We start from the raw sequence: 16,821 nt of genomic DNA on the forward strand, positions 1-16,821 counted from the left end.
ACTAACCACTATTTGTAATTTATTTTGCAAATGTAGACAAGAACTAATGCTTGATTTTAGCTAAGGTCTTGCTGCTGCTGCTACTGCTTTTACCATTTACAAATAAAATATATCCCATCTAAAATCCAGTAGTACGCTTTGGAGCTCTCCTGGTGTGAAACTATTGCAATGTCTTTCAAAAACGCGAAACCATTCTTCTCCAGCTGTAAGTTATAACTCACATTGCAGTCTTACTCTGGTCTGAGAAGAGATGCTGTGAAAATGGTGGTGTGGTGTTCCTACTTCGCATATCAGTCATGGAACTTGGCATATGCAGAAATAAAACAGGAAAAACAATGTATGTGGTTAAGCGAAGTCTGTAGCTTTATTGATTCAATTAATTGATCAGCCTTAAAGAGAGTGTTAAACCACCCTGATGGCTACCCAGCAGACTCCAGCAAGAAGCCTTTCAAGCACTCTGCATTTCTCGTTGGAAGGAGGAGATACAGCCATCCATGTCCGCTGTCACCCATCCTTCAGGGCAGAATCAGGGACGCGCTTGCAGCGGGTTGGATACCTCTTTCCAACGTACCCAATGTGCTGTTTCACCAACTGTGTCTGTGCCGTAACCCAGAACTGTCTCTTACAAATACATTGACACAATAACCGGACTTTCTGGCAGCTGGCATGTAACTGGGGCGGCGGGGGGAAAGTATGTATTAGCCAGGTTTGCTTTAAGGAAAAATTGCCATCCAAACCTGAAGGACAAGAGGAAATGGCCTCAAGTTGTGCCAGGGGAGGTTCAGGATGGATATTAGGAAAAATTTCTTTACTGAGAGAGTGGTGAAACACTGGAACAGGCTGCCCAGGGAAGTGGTGGAATCACCATCACTGGAGGTGTTCAAGGAATGTGTGGATGTGGCATTGTGAGACATGGTTTAATGGGCATGGTGGTGTTGGTTGATGGTTGGACTTGATGATCTTACAGGTCTTTTCCAAGCGTGGTGATTCTGTGATTCTGAGTGATTAGCCCCAGCCCCAGCCCCAGCAGTCAGAACTGGTACGACAAAGCACAGGAATATAAACATAATAAAAGAAATGAAGCCATATCTCTGGAGGGAGAGGTTTCAGCAGCTATCAGTATCCCGTCGCGCTTCTGATGATCAATCTGAAGCTTGGAGGAGGGAGGGGGAAGCAGAAAGACCTTGCGGCTGTGAGCAGCTAGTGCTGCAGTCTGGGGGGAGATGCAGGAGATGCAGCTCCCCAATGCCGCAGGGACCACGCGAGGTTGCATCAGTAGCTTTTGTAGTCCAGTGTCCTGCCCCGTGCCAGTCAGGGTCAGAGGCATCTTCCTTTTTGGTACAAAATCAGGGAACAGCATTGTCCTGGGGTGTTTGTTTTTAACTGAGGCAGTTAACAGTTTGCACGAATTCATACATAAAGGTTTGCTATTTTATTTATCCCATTTACTGTAAAGGGGAGTGTAGTCATCTGAATGACTCGAGCTGCGTGCTTTGACATGATATGTGTGGTAACACATGGAGAAAAGAGGTGCTGCACAGACCTCAGCAGCGCTGTCCACAGAGGAGCAGGCGGTATGGTCCCCCTCTCCACAGGGAATATAAGCAGATCTGCCCGCTTCCCTGCAGCGTTCCGGATCCTGAGCCCCTGAGACTCTTACTGATGAATGCAGATTATCCAATTATATCCAAATATTTCTCCCCATCTCTAAAAAAAAACCCAAACCAAGACAGCAAATACAAGGACGGGACGGGGGGTACCAAATTGTTGGCTTGTCATTGTTTTGGCTGTATCTAGCCCCACATTTAATTATTAAAAGTTTTGATTTTTTTTTCTTATTTTGACCCTGAATGCAGGTGTTTTCAACCTCTTGACAATCCAGAGTGCAGTTGCTCTGGATAACACATTGAAGACACATGTGCTGTGAGTCTCTGAGGTGCTTTTAGTGTTGCATCGGAGCCCATGCAGGTCTGCGTTACTTAGCAAACAATTAGCAGCAGTAGTCAGATGAGAAGCCTGGTAATAAATCAGTTGTGAGGGTCAAGAGGGGACAACCTTGCAGTCCTGCTGAAATTCCAGTTTAACCACTGAGGTATGAGGGTTGTACAGAAGATGGAAAAGCAGGAGCAAGCTTAAACTCAGCGTTATTTTAGAAGTAACACTGAAAAGGTGTAGATTTTGTTTACTACTTTGGCAACTGCACAGATTTGGATGCTGCATTGGCATCCATCTCTCACAGAACCAGATTTTAGAAGCAGTTTTCCTGGACATGGAAAACAGAAGTATTGTCAAGTATCTTCTGTGACAGTTCACTTGTCAAATCTTAGGCAGTCTAGTTTCACTGGATAAAAGTTGAGGGAGGATAAAATGCTGCACGGTGCTTCCTACCTTGTTCAGTACACACATAGGCAAATTCACCTGGCCGTATTGGCAGCTACAGTGCTTTGGTTTTGCTATTCCCAGAGGGGCCAGGCCAGTTATTCGCCACTGTTAACTCTCCTGCTAGCTACAGCAAGGCAGTGACAGTGCTCATGTGCTTTCTTCTCCTGTTGCTCAGTCTCATCCCTGGCATTTCTTTGTCTTAGTTTAACAGGTATTTGGTTTGTTTTCAGCGAAGGGCTTTCTCAGCAGTATTCCCCAATAGACTCTCAGGTAATCGTGGGGCCAGTGAATTGTTTTGCACTCCGCTTAGCAGCCTGGCTGGCATGTACCACCTGTAGCAACCGCTGGGTGAAAATCATAGGTGCCCTTTATGAACAGCTTAGGAATTCCAAATCATAGGCAGTTTTCTGAGCATCTCTAGACAAGCTTTCAAGTGGCAAGGTTGTTAAAAAGAAAACAAAATGCTGTCTTCTGTTTTTTTAATTTATAGGGGTCACCTTAAAATTTTCCTGTGGGACAAGGGAGGCTGGAAGCGTTCTCTGTTTTGAGGGCCTCATATTCTCATATATATGTTCATGACTTTGGGAGATGGGTTGGCTAGAGCACCACCAGGTTAGGGCACACTGTTCTGTCACAGCAAATAATATTTTGTGGAAAGACACGTATTCTTTCTTTAAAAATGTAGCCTGGGGGAGATGAGGGAGAGTTCTTGGCAGAAACTTTTGCATAAAGCATTGTGATAGAGCAGCCAGGGAATATATTGCATACTAATAAAGCTCCTTCTTCGTTGTGAAAAGTGCATGCTTTGTGAGTGGCAGTGGGTCTTTTTTTACCTTTTGACATTCTAACTTGACCCATAATGAGGCATCCACCAGCACGCCTTTTCAGTCCTTTCCAAAAAGCTGCCAAAACTGAGGAGACTTTTTTGAGAATAATCTGTGAGCCAGCAAGGTTGGCTGTAAGGTTTGTTTGTTCTTCTCTCTCCTGCTGGTTCCTACTATTTTCTTACTCCCACATCCTATCCGACTCTTGTTTTCAAATGTATTCTTCAGCCTTCTCCTTCCCTACCTACTGCATCCTGTGTTCTGCTTTCTCACTTCCTTCTCTTTTCTTATAGCTTTTCTTTCCATTTCCTGTTCGTTCTGGTCCCTGAGGAGCGAGGAGTGAAACATTAACAGTTGCTGGAGGACCAAGTTAATGTGGCTGTTGTTATGAGTTTAGAGTTCAGGTGAAGGCTCCAGGAGACATCCTTTGTGTACGACATTGTGCCCCGGCGCTCTTTGCACCGCTTCATTGCTGGGGCAACAGAGAGGAATGTATATCTGTGCTTCACCCACTGCCATCTACAGTCCAGCATTTAAGATAAAAATACTAATAAAAGTCGATCTTTGCTAAGATACGGATGTTCCAGTTATTGCAAGTTAGTTAACAGGTGGTAAATTGCTCTGCTATTATCACTTCACTGCACGTCTCAGTTACAAAGAAGTTGAAAAGCTTCAGACATAGGGTAAGCAAAGCAAGTGGATTTGGATCATCACATGTGTTTTGATAGGGGATATGGGAGTTGCAGGTACTTTGGCAGTGGTTTGAAAAACATGTCATTTCACAGTAAATTCAGCGTACATACCTGTGTCTTCTTTTCTAAGTCATATTGCTGCTTTTACAATAAGGCTGTTACATTAGTAGGGGACATATCCCTGTGTAATCTGTACCTCTTTGTCAGCTGAGGATCACCATCCTCATAAATCTGTGCTTACAATATGTGCAGGCACTTCCTGTGCTGATGTCAACGTATCCTGAATATAAATCACAGATATAAAATACTCATATTGCTAATAATTTCTCCATTGAAATGCAAGGGTAAGGCTTGAAAATGTAGGTCTTTATTATCTTTCTGAGGATACACCTAATTTGTGTATTGTGAGCTTTTATATTGTCTGAAAATACAGCTTTACAGACTATATAAAGAAGAGCATTTTCCAGCTGAGGTTAGCTGTAGCCAAAGGTTTGATTAGTCTGACCCTTGCAGTCCACAAAATCTACTATTCTAAATGGAAACGTGCCTGGAAGAACAAACCTCTTAACATAATAGTCACTGTGCTGGCAAATTTATCTTCCTGCTAATTTCTTATGCCTGCGATGCCCAGATGGTTATCAGTCGTGTGCTAATGTAATCTCTGTCCTGCTGGTTTATTTATAACCAGGATTGATCCATTTATGTATGGCTGCATATAGCAATTACTTTTCATTTTTTATCTTATTTTACACATTTTTGTGTATGCAAGACATAAGGAGGATTCCACCTTGTAAAACAAGTTTGGTATAAATGGTGAGTAGATGTACCTGTCCTGTTGGGATATTATACACTTTTACCAACGTCATCCTAAAAGAGAAATAAATATAAAGGAATTAAAACCTGATGTATTTGTTATCTATACATGTATAAAATTTCACTGCTTTTCAGATTTCTAGATGATTTTATCTAGTTTGTAGTTAACTTTTGTAATTTAAAAGACTTGGTTTGGGAATGTACCTGTAGGTAGTAATTTCTTGAAAGACTACCAAGGTTATTCGTGAAAAAAAAATTTATAAAATGAAGGTGATTCAAAAAATGAAGAAATACACCTCTCTATATATATATATATGTTAGTTTAATGCATCTCTTCTAACTTGTTTCAGGTTGAAGAAACTTCTTGAGCAGGAGAAGATCTATCAAGCCCGGAAGGAGAAGGAACATACAAAGCGGCTCAATAAACTAAGAGAAGAACTAGTCAAGCTCAAATCATTTGCACTCATGCTGGTGGATGAAAGACAAATGCATATTGAACAACTTGGTCAACAAAGCCAGAAAATACAGGACTTAAATCAAAAACTAAAGGAAGAAGAAGAAAAGCTTAAAATTATTAGTGCAAAAACAAAAGAAGATGGACAAAAACTGATGAAGTTAGAGGCAGAACTTGAACATAAAACATCATCATTTTCTCAGGAGCATGAGGAGATGACTGCTAAACTGGCTAATCAAGAATCGCATAATAGACAGCTAAGGCTGAAGCTAGTTGGGTTGACTCGCAGAATAGAGGAGCTAGAAGAAACTAACAAAAATCTTCAAAAAGCTGAGGAGGAACTTCAAGAACTAAGAGATAAAATAGCGAAAGGGGAATGTGGGAACTCTAGCTTAATGGCAGAAGTGGAAAACCTCCGCAAGCGTGTGCTTGAAATGGAGGGGAAAGATGAAGAGATCACAAAAACTGAATCCCAGTGTAAAGAGCTAAAAAATAAACTGCAAGAGGAGGAGCACCATAGCAAAGAGTTGAAACTTGAAGTGGAAAAATTGCAGAAAAGAATGTCAGAACTAGAGAAGCTGGAAGAGGCTTTCAGTAAAAGTAAGTCTGAATGTACCCAGCTACACTTAAACTTAGAGAAAGAAAAGAATTTGACTAAGGATTTGATAAATGAGTTGGAAGTGGTGAAGACTCGAGTGAAAGACCTTGAGGCATCAGAGAGCAAGTTGGAAAAGGCTGAAATAAGCTTAAAAGATGACCTTACAAAGCTGAAGTCATTTACTGTAATGTTGGTTGATGAACGAAAAAATATGATGGAAAAAATAAAACAGGAGGAAAAAAAGGTTGAGGGTCTAAACAAGAATTTTAAAGTTGAACAAGGGAAAGTTATGGATGTAACAGAGAAACTGATAGAAGAAAGTAAGAAATTTTTGAAACTGAAATCTGAAATGGAAGATAAAGTGTCTAGTTTGACAAAGGAAAGAGATGAGTTAATTGGCAAACTGAGAAGTGAAGAAGAAAAATCCTCTGAACTAAGCTGTAGAGTTGACCTGTTAAAGAAAAGAATTGATGGTATGGAGGAAGTAGAAAGAGAAATTACAAGAGGTCGAACCAGGAAAGGACCAGAGCATGGTTGTCATGAGGACAACAAGATTAAAGAACTTACTGTTGAAATTGAAAGACTGAAAAAACGTCTCAAACAACTGGAAGTGGTTGAAGGAGATTTGATGAAGACAGAAGATGAATATGATCAGCTAGAACAGAAATTTAGGACTGAGCAGGATAAAGCTAACCTACTTTCTCAACAGCTGGAGGAGATGAAGCTCCAGATTGCTAAAACTAAAGCAATAGAAAAAGGTGAAGCAGTAAGCCAGGAGGCAGAGCTGAGGCACAGGTTTCGTCTGGAAGAGGCCAAAAGCAGAGATTTGAAAGCAGAAGTTCAAGCTCTTAAGGAAAAAATCCATGAGCTGATGAACAAAGAAGACCAGCTTTCTCAGCTCCAAGTCGATTATTCCGTTCTGCAGCAAAGGTTTATGGAAGAAGAAAATAAAAACAAGAGCATGGGGCAGGAAGTTCTGAACCTAACAAGAGAGCTGGAACTTTCTAAGCGTTACAGCCGTGCTCTGAGGCCCAGCATAAATGGACGAAGAATGGTCGATGTTCCCGTGACGTCCACCGGCGTGCAAACAGATGCTGTAAGCAGTGAAGCAGCAGAAGAAGAAACTCCAGCAGTGTTTATAAGGAAATCCTTCCAGGAAGAGAATCATATCATGAGCAATCTGCGACAGGTAGGTCTGAAAAAACCCATGGAGCGTTCTTCAGTGCTCGAGAGATATCCTCCAGCAGCGAATGAACTTGCAATGAGGAAATCTTGGATACCATGGATGAGGAAGAGGGAAACTGGGGCTCAGGCAACTCCTGATAAAGGAGCCCGAACTCACAGCAGTCCAGCGCATCCCGGGGAGGTTGTCCTTTCACCAAAGCAGGGTCAACCTCTTCATATTCGGGTGACACCAGACCACGAGAACAGCACAGCTACTTTGGAGATAACCAGTCCAACCTCAGAGGAATTTTTTTCAAGTACCACTGTCATTCCTACTTTGGGAAATCAGAAGCCACGAATAACCATCATTCCATCTCCAAATGTTATGCCCCAAAAAGGGAAAGGCAGTGAAAGTCCCATGGGCCCAGATCGTTCTATGTCTCCAGTCACTATAACAACATTCTCCAGGGAAAAGTCCCCAGAGGGAGGGAGAGCACCCTTCGCCGACAGACCTGCATCGCCAATTCAGATTATGACGGTATCAACATCTGCAGCACCGGCAGAAATCTCTGTCTCTCCGCAGTCACAAGATATGACCATGGGAAGGGCTGTCTTCAAAGTAACACCGGAAAAACAAACTGTCCCGACTCCAATCCGCAAGTACAATGCCAACGCCAACATTATTACAACAGAAGACAACAAAATCCACATCCACTTAGGTTCCCAGTTTAAACGCTCTCCCAGTGCTGCACCTGATGGTGCAAGTCCTGTGATAACAGTCAGACCGGTGAACATAGCAGCAGAGAAGGAAGTTGTGACCGGTACTGTCCTTCGATCGCCCCGCAACAACCTGTCCTCGCGACCTGCACCAAGCAAGGTGACAAGTACTATCACTATAACGCCTGTTACAACGTCTTCCACCCGAGGAACACAATCAGTGGTAAGCAGCATAGTGTCATGATGTAGTCTTCATGGTGAGGAGAAGGGAAACCAAAGTTTGGGTTTGAGACACCAGAAAGAATGGGTGGGGTGAGGAGAAACTCTTTACTTCCCTACCATCTGTTTCAGATACAAGCTTAACTCTAAAATTAGAATTTGCCTGATTCAAGTATTTTTGTACCAATGTTGGCCACTGGTATACTTTTAGCATTATCTCCCAAAGGAGTAACTTTCAAAGGAAGTCCCTGCAAAGTTCCTTTAAAGTTATTTTCATAATGGCAATCCTGTAAAATTGCAAGTGAGAGACAAGAGAGGGACAAAGAATGATGGAGATGACAGAACTGGAAACTGTATTTTTATTTTTGGTGAGTGCAATTTCTGACTTCTGAAAAGACTCGTAATGATTTTTGGCCTGGCTGGTGGGTCTTTAGAGTCCGACCATGCAGGCTGGTTATTTCTTTGGTATAATCCCATTATATTTGTAATTCAATTAATACCTGCTATAATACAAAACTCCAAAGGAATAAATAGCCAGACATGGCATCATTGCTTACAGCTCCAGGTCTCTTTCGGCCAGTAAATACTAAAGCTCTTTCTGACATTCTCAGCTTTTGTTAGGGCCATATTACAATAGTGCTTCTTCTAATATATTTTTGCTGCTTTGTCTCTGTGCCTCTGTGGTGGCTTCCTGGCTTCTTTTTCATACAAAGTCTTGCTTAAATCAGTCTCTCACCTCTGTCTCTAAACACATTGGACAATATTTACTGATAGTCCTCCCCCAAAGTTTACTATTGGGCATGGTTTTGCATTGTTTTAGTTGGAAATACCCTGGGAAAGAAGAATTTAACCAAAATAAAAAAACCCCATCAGTACTGTATTAGTCCAAAAGCTTATGGAGCTAGACAGAGCCTGTAGCAGATGCTTAGGGGAAGATTATTTTAAGTGGGTAAACACTCAGTAATGTTTCCCTCAGCATCTGTTCCCACTTTTTGGCAATAGGTGGGTATTTCTTTCTGAACCAGGGCCTGTAGCCACATCTTTGTGTTTAATAGACCGTGGCGAAGTTTTCTTCTATTTATTCTTCCAGTTGCTTTTTGAACTCATTTATACTGTTGTTTCCACAACATCAGGGAGCAGTGAATTTGGTTGTGGGCTCTGGGAAAAATGCTCTTTTGTTTGACACCTTTTATGCAATACCTTCATTGGTTACAGCCTCTTTCTTGTTTCTTGACAAATACTGAATAGTCATCCCCTGTTCATTTGTCCGTGCCGCTCAGGAGTCTGCAGACCCCTACAACATGCCTCTTCAGGCATCTCTTTCCAAGCTGAAATGTCAAAGTGTGTTTAAGATACGCTTGCACACTTTTGGAGAGAGGCTGCCATGCCCATTTAAGCCCTCTGACTTAAGAAAACTTGCATTCATCGTACGTATCTATTTGGGATTGCACGTGCAATCTCTCCCCACATATATAATGTATTGTAGATGCTTTACTGTACAGTGTTTTCCTACATATTAGAGGCAACTGTTCGTTTTTTAAAAAGTCTTGAATTAATTCATTTACAAACTCCTTTGTCTCTCAGAAGCTTGGAAAACTTTTTTTAAGAGTTCCTCATTCTTTCTAACTAGATGTCTGTCTCTACTGTGATGATGCACTGAACCGTGGCAGACAAAACTTTTTTGTTTTGTTTTCATCTGGCTAAAAAGTGGCTTCTTTCTTCACTTCATCCTCCCTGATTTGGAATGTAAGGAAAATAGTTCAACCATAAGATTTACTTTGTCTTATGCTTCCCTTTGTTTCTTAAGGTCCCTAGTCAGATAAGTAGGGAACTTGGAACAAGTCCAAATGTGCCTTTTCTTCCCTAACCCCCTGGAAAAAAAAAAAAAAGTTGTATATTCACTATCTGTTTTGCAAATGACTACTTTACAAACACATTTCAATACACCTAGTCAGAAAAAATAAGTTGTGATCATTTACTCAGTAACCCTAGAAGAAACCAACATTGATATAATTTTGAGGGTTTAAGTTCATAAAATCAAAGAAGACAAACTGATACAAAACTGCTTTCTTAGCTCACCGGTTTTAATATTTTTCTTCGCTCTCCTCATACAAGATGCTCTGTACAATGTACTAACGCAGTGCCAAACTACAAAGGGGAAAATAATCCTGAAGTTCCTAGCTGTCATCTGTTGCTGTAACAAATTTGCAGTTACTGTTTTTATATTTGAAAACATTTAACTCTTCTTCCAATTTGAATTTATAGAGTTATCTTCAGTACTGCAGGTGAAGTTAATGTTAAGGTGCACACATGGTACTTCTAAAGGTTCAGCCTGAGCTGTGGTGTCTCCCTGCATATGTGAGCCCAAAACCAGAGACTGTGGTTTCATGATGGACCATCATGATTTTTGAATCCCATGAATCCCGTGGATTAAGGAGTGTTATGGTTGTGTTGATTTCCACTGACATACACCCTAGAGTAGCTAGAGATTTATATTCCCCTGATCCAGTCCTCTTCTGAGTCTGCAACAGTTTTGATTTTAGAGCAAATGAGACCCTGATCCAAAGAAAGACACAGGCACCTGAAGGAGGACTTGGGAAATTTTTGAGCACTTAACCAAAAAGATCAACCAAAAAAGGCACCGGTCAGTGACTGTGTCTGCACTGGCACCGGAACTCACTGGACCCAAATGTTTTGGAGGCACTTACGTTCTGCCTGCTGCACAAGCCCAGGGCTGTATTAGTCCAAAAGCTTATTTAGCTAGACAGAGCCTGTAGCAGATGCTTAGGGGAAGATTATTTTAAGTGGGTAAACACTCAGTAATGTTTCCCTCAGCATCTGTTCCCACTTTTTGGCAATAGGTGGGTATTTCTTTCTGAACCAGGGCTCATCACACCAGCGCTGCCACCCAGCCTGGCCCAGTCCCCCAGGGGTCTCCACGGCAGGAGCTGATGTGATGGAGACTGTTTGACGAGTTGGATTAAATTCAGCATTTAACAGAACCGTTGCCACTTTGATTGAAAAAAAAGAGCCAAACCCTAATCTGGTAACTGCCTTTTGTATGATAGCCTATGGATTTGGGTAATTAACACAGAAGTGGAAAAAATGGGGTTTGGTCTTCCTTAGCTTGATTAGAGTCGAACCCACACCCAGGAAAATACTTGGACTACCCTAGCAGACCTAGCAGATAATTTTTTTTATTACAGATGGACCACAGCACAACCAAAAATTCAAGACTATGAGACCAGAGGATATGCAGACTAAAATGAGCCTGAAACTGCAGCCTGGTTATTAGTCTTGCCTTAGCACATTACCCCAAGTCCCTGTTCTCAGGACAGTTCATATAGTTTACAGCAAAAAACCCACAGAATAAAAACAAATATTCTCTGGAAAAAAACCCAACTGTGGTGCCTATATCCTGTTTCTTGATTTAGGCCTTACATTTGGCTGTAGGATTGTTGGTGAATTTGCATTTTCTTTGGCTACCAGGATGGGTGTTAGTCCTATAATCACTTCGTCCCTGTGCTCTCTACTTCCGACAAGCCTGGCATCCAGTGCCAGCTGTTTACACTGCCAGGGTACACAGTGAATCCGGTGGCATGCAAATCTGCAGGGAGCGGAGGGAATCCTGGCTGCAGCAGAGCCAGCATAGTGGCACGGCACCAACCACACTTGGTGTCCTGTGACCGAGGCAGCAAGACACGGCTGAAAGGCTGTTGGGTGCCAGAGCTAGCTGGGCACACGTTAAAGCAGTCATAAGACTACGTTCATTTGGGCAGCATTTCATTTGAGATCAGCATCTAAATTTAGCTCTTTGTAGGTGTCCCATATATGCTCTAAGCTTCTGTTAGAGGCACTAGAGATCTAGGGGTCAGCTCATCTCTCCGTATAGAGGTGCATGGTGCTATCTGCGTGCCCTACGGCAGCTGAGACACGTGCACGAAGCTGGGAGGTGTAACACGGACCTGTACCTTTCTGCAGCAGAACTGATGGGATACCTCAAATGGCACAAGATGCCTCAGTCTGGGCAACTGAGTCAGTCCCCAGTCATCAGTCCCCTTGTCAGCACTGAGCCCTACGTGCTGGCTCCGTGGAGGCTGGAGGGTCATTCAGCTGAGATGCTGCTCCCTTCAGTGTGAGCTGAATTGCCCACTGGGCTCCACTGACTGTATTGACTAGATCTCAAGTCCCACCCTTTCAGGATTCAATTGCCTAAACATAGTGTCATTTTAAGTGCTGTCAAGTAGCCTACCTAATTTCCAGCTGCATTATCAGAGGCTGCAGTTCTCCTTGGGTCCTCTGTCTTATCTACCAGCCCTGTGCAGATAGCTTGAGTACCCCAGGGCATCTCACATTGCACTAGATACCTGTGTTAACCACTGAACTGAACCATTTCTGTCCAGGGCAAGCTGGTCCCTAATCCGATCAAGAACAAGTGCTGAAAAAGCACCTTTGTTAGGAAAGTATTCCAAAAGTAAATGTGTGCGTGAAAGCACTCTTTTTGTGTGTCAGTAAAATGCACTAAGCAGGATGTTATAAACCACTAAAACATGCTAAATGTTCTGTACATTCAAATTGCTTTTCTTCCTTTCATGGGATTGTCCAACCTTACTGCAACCTCACTGCTTAATATACTTGCCAGTGTCTGCAGTGAGCGCTGATTATTGACCTAACCAGTTTAGTGGCTGCATGTATTTCTCTCGCTCTCAGTAACGTATTTACTAACCTCACTCTGGCCCCCTGTGCAGTTCCAGCACCACGTACTGCCCATTCGGAGCCAGCCAGTGTCACTCTGCGTCCCGTGGGGCCGTGTCTCAGGCGCTCTGTGCTGGCTGCGTAAGAGTCGGTTTCTGGTTGGAGCCGCATTCCTGTATCAACCAGAAGAGAAGGCAGCAGCCTACAGACAAACGGGGCTGGAGGGAATTGCTTAGAACTTGGGTCTTGGAAGAAATGACCAAGAGACAGTCGTGTGGGTTCTCTGGCACAGACACTACAGACGCGTACGGGAGAGTGTCCTCTGCCTGCTTACCCCGTCACTCTTGCCAAAGGGGACTGCTTGTTGAAGAGCCACCTTTGTGCCATTTTGCTTAGCAAACACAAAATGCTTTTGCAGCTGCCTGCGAAGCGGGCGTTAGCTTCCATGTGATCAACATGTTAGTATGCCATAAGGAAGGCAACTAAGAAATTTAAAGCGAGTTAGAGTTCTTTTCAAAGTGCTTTTGAGTGATTTAGGCTTGAAATGAGTAACTTGAAAGCACCCAAATCCTTAGTTAATAATTTACATGTGAATAAAGCTGAAGAAATGCCTGAGATTCCAGCTACTTCGTTTGATTGCCTCATGTTTACACACTGTGGAGCTCTTTCAGGGAGTACAAGATGTTTGTCATTTGGGTTCCCTGGGATGTTGACGTATTTTCCAGGGCTGATGGAATGCATTTGCATGTTTTGCCCTACAGAATTGTATGGGCCTAACTTGTTTTGACATCTACATGTGAGTTCCATATTAGCCTTTAGACTGCTATTGTAAATGTTGCTTTTAGTTATTGAAAATGGCTTCCTTCCTGCCAGGCAGACAGCATTCAAGTTTTCCAATTGTGATTTTTTTGTGTGTGTACACATGGGTTTTGAACTGTTCTTAGAAGATTAAGGAATGGTTTTCCTTTGAATACTCAGGATGGAGACAGAAGGCTCTGATGCTACTGGCTGGAAATCCTTTGAGAGAGAAAAATGCTCCTTCGTGGAGCATTTTTTAAGAGCCTTTTTAAGTAAATATGCAAATACATGTTGCAGTTGATGCGATCCCTTAATCCATTCTATTTCAGCAGTTTAGTTTTATTTTGCTTACATGTCATAAGTTGCAGAATTTAGTCATTTAGCAGATGGGTCTAGCTAGGATTCCAGCATCTTATGAAAAGTGTTCTTTTTTGTGAGATCAAAGTCTTCATCCGTTATCTGAACAGAATAAAGTCACATATGAAATTCAGCTGAGACACTGAAGTTGCCACCATTAACATTTGTGTCTGTATTGCACACTGCAGAAGATAAATCACATTTTCCTTTCAGAATTGTCATGATTATAAGTATTTTCTTTAGGTCATGGTCCATAAAGGGTAGCTTCCAGTTTTGGCCTTGCAGAGTGTGTGCAACATTGTCTGGCTAAGGGAATACCATTGAAAATACCAGTTGGCCCAGTTGAATCTTTTTTTCCTATCCAAGTACTCCTTGTTCGTTTACACAGTGGGATTCAGTTGCCTATACGTATGTACTGATTGCTATTTTCAAAGCTATGGGATAGCTGGCCTGGCCTCCAGCTGGTGCTCCAGAAGGGCACAGATCCCTAGTAGGAGCCGTGTTGGGTCTCCCAGCCCCATGCTTGGGTCCTCAACCACTTAGGTCATTTTTATTTTTTTTTTTATTCTGAAGTCCTCAAACTTGAGGGTAAGTGTGCTCGGTAGGCTGTTTTCCAGGGCAGCAGTCTGGCAGAGATAGTAAAATGACCATGTCTGCACTGCCGGAAATCTGGGCTGCCTGCTCCACCCTCACCAGAGTTCATCAAGTTGTGGCGAGGGCTCAGAGGGGGAGAGCCCTCTCCCGTGTCCCTCCTCCCACAGGCACAGGAAAAGGAAATCCAAATCTTTGCCCTGACTCTCACTCCCAGCCCCCTGCACTTCCCAGTGCAGAAATAAGTGGCCCCAGCCATGGACCCGGCATACTTTGGGAAGCAAAGTTCAGTTTTATCTGAAAAATCTTGCCCCAGCTCTGAAAATACGTCAGTTACTCTGGGTTCAGCATTAGCCTCACGTGGCTATACTGTTTTGAGGGCCTGTGCTAGTCTCTGTGCAAGATGCTAATATTGTACCCGTCTGACAGCTAAGCCAGCGTTTCGATAGCCTCTAAGGCCATCCTGCACTATGTCGTGCTGTGGAATCGAAGTTTTGCAGGGATTCCCATCCCTATCGTAACTTGATCCAAAACACCGGACCTCACCTCTGGGAAACTCGTTTGATCCCGACTGTACCTTTGGCCCTACTCTAGCAGCATGTGCCACGGCCAGGTTCCAAATGTGAACATTAATTTGCTAATAGGCGTGATCTGGGACATTGTGGCTTGAGAGGTAAATGAAGAACCAATGAAAAGTGTAAGATGAACACATGAGAAGAAAAAGTCCTCCGTTCATGCCATTTCTCTCTGACTTTCTCTTTTGCAGACAGGACAGGATGGGTCATCCCCGAGACCTACACCCACCCGCATTCCTGTGTCAAAAGGTATGAAAGCAGGAAAGCCAGTAGTGGCAGCCCCAGGAGCAGGAAATGTGACAAAATTCGAGCCTCGTGCCGAGACTCAGTCTATGAAAATAGAACTGAAGAAATCTTCAGCCAGCAGCTCTGCCTCCCTGGGCGGGGGTCAGGGCTGATGGCGGTGGCTCAGGGGGTATGTTCTGCAGGTTTTACTGCTACCATGGAAGTCAGACCCCTGTCTGTGTAGTTGTTCACGTCTGCCTGTACTAATGGAGTCCTGCAGCTGTCACTTACAACAGACTAATACGTGTGTGCACTGACTACTTAAGTAACAACATCCTTTTGTTTTCTTACTGAAGTTAAAAAAAAAAAAAGCCATCAAAAGGCAGTTGTACGCCAGGAAGATTTTCAGCCTAGGAAGTCAGAGTGGGGCAACTGCACTAGGTTATTAATCTAGCCCAGGATTTCTTAATGATAGACTTGGTCACTTTTTAGTGGATCGAAGGAAGTTTGGTCACTTCTACTGGATTGTCTTCCACCTTAACGGATCACTTTCCACCTTCGCTACTGCATGGGGCACTTTCCTTCCTGCCTGTGATCACATTTTTTGAGATGCCACCTTGCCTAGGGAAGCAATGCCAGGAGACAGCGCACTTGAGGTCCTGTTTTAATGAAAGCTAGTACCTCAGATGTGGGAGGGAGGGGAAGAGAGAAAGGATGGGCACCCTGTGACCAGCCTTCTCTCTAGCAGTCTCCCATCCAAATCAGTGTTTCTCAGTGGTAAGCTGCTTTCTCAAGGCGGTTACAAAATTCAAGGGGGTAGGGAGGTTGCAGAATGTTTGGCAGCAGCAGTGCTAAGCAGCAGCTTACTTCTTCCAGAGGGGGTTAACACTTGTAGACAGTATTTACAACCAGGTCCCTGACCTACACACACTGGGTTACTGCCAGCTCAGGGGTCAGATGAAGGCAAGTGAGCCAAAAGGTGTTTAGTCTTTAGAAAAAGCTTGAGAAACATTGATCTGGCTAAAATCAATAGCATCCATTTGTGCCTGCTCCAAAGACCACTAAAGGCTATGAAGCAAGTCACTCCATTGACTTCACTAGGTTTTCAGTTTTTCTGGTTGGATGAACTTGTGCTATATTTAAACCTCAGTTGCCAAGCTTCCTTGTGTCTTAGAAGGGAAGTAAATACAGACTGCTGGTAGCAGAAATTGCTATCTAAAGGCACAGCTCAGGTACAGTGAAAGAGATAGGGTTTAGTGTGGAAGTCTCTCTCCAATTCTCAGCAGTTTCAAATATTTTGTCTTAAATACAGACTGCCTCACAATACTATGGCGATGCATCATTTTTTCTTCCCTCTTTGTGATTTCCTCATTTATATGATTGCATTTTTAAGCATGTTTTAAGGAATTGTTCCAGCATGGAAATGGTGTGGATGCCAATGATTGTTATGATTGTTTATTTAATAACAGTAAAGTTATTAAAGGGCATTTTCAATAAGTGATCAATTTCCACAGAAGAAAGTCACAACCAAAAGAAACAGAGCTGAGCAGACTGATAAATGAGGGGTTTAAAGCTTGTATAATACCTCAACCAGCACACCAAGCTGTAAAGGACCCAGTGGTTAGGAACAGCTTTCAGCAGATGAGGCAGGAAGACCACCAATAAATAACAAATACAATTCACAGAAAAGAAAATGCACCAGTGGCTGAAATACTAA

At 42.9% G+C, this 16,821-nt stretch overlaps 1 protein-coding gene across 4 annotated transcripts in view; it reads left to right on the forward strand.

The window, feature by feature from the left end:
• FILIP1 (filamin A interacting protein 1) overlaps positions 1-16,821 on the forward strand; it is a 109,732-nt gene that overhangs the window by 84,343 nt on the left and 8,568 nt on the right. For 3 of the 4 annotated variants that reach the window (XM_059835762.1, XM_059835763.1, XM_059835766.1), the window contains 2 exons: positions 5,062-7,867; positions 15,071-15,294. In XM_059835762.1, the coding sequence (XP_059691745.1) occupies positions 5,062-7,867; positions 15,071-15,277 (3,013 nt within the window). In that variant the 3' untranslated portion in view covers positions 15,278-15,294. The remainder of the gene's footprint in view (positions 1-5,061; positions 7,868-15,070; positions 15,295-16,821) is intronic. The other variant, XM_059835765.1, reaches the window with a different exon arrangement.

The sequence above is a fragment of the Gavia stellata genome, chromosome 2 (assembly GCF_030936135.1).
Source record: "Gavia stellata isolate bGavSte3 chromosome 2, bGavSte3.hap2, whole genome shotgun sequence".
Classification (NCBI taxonomy): Eukaryota; Metazoa; Chordata; class Aves; order Gaviiformes; family Gaviidae; genus Gavia; species Gavia stellata.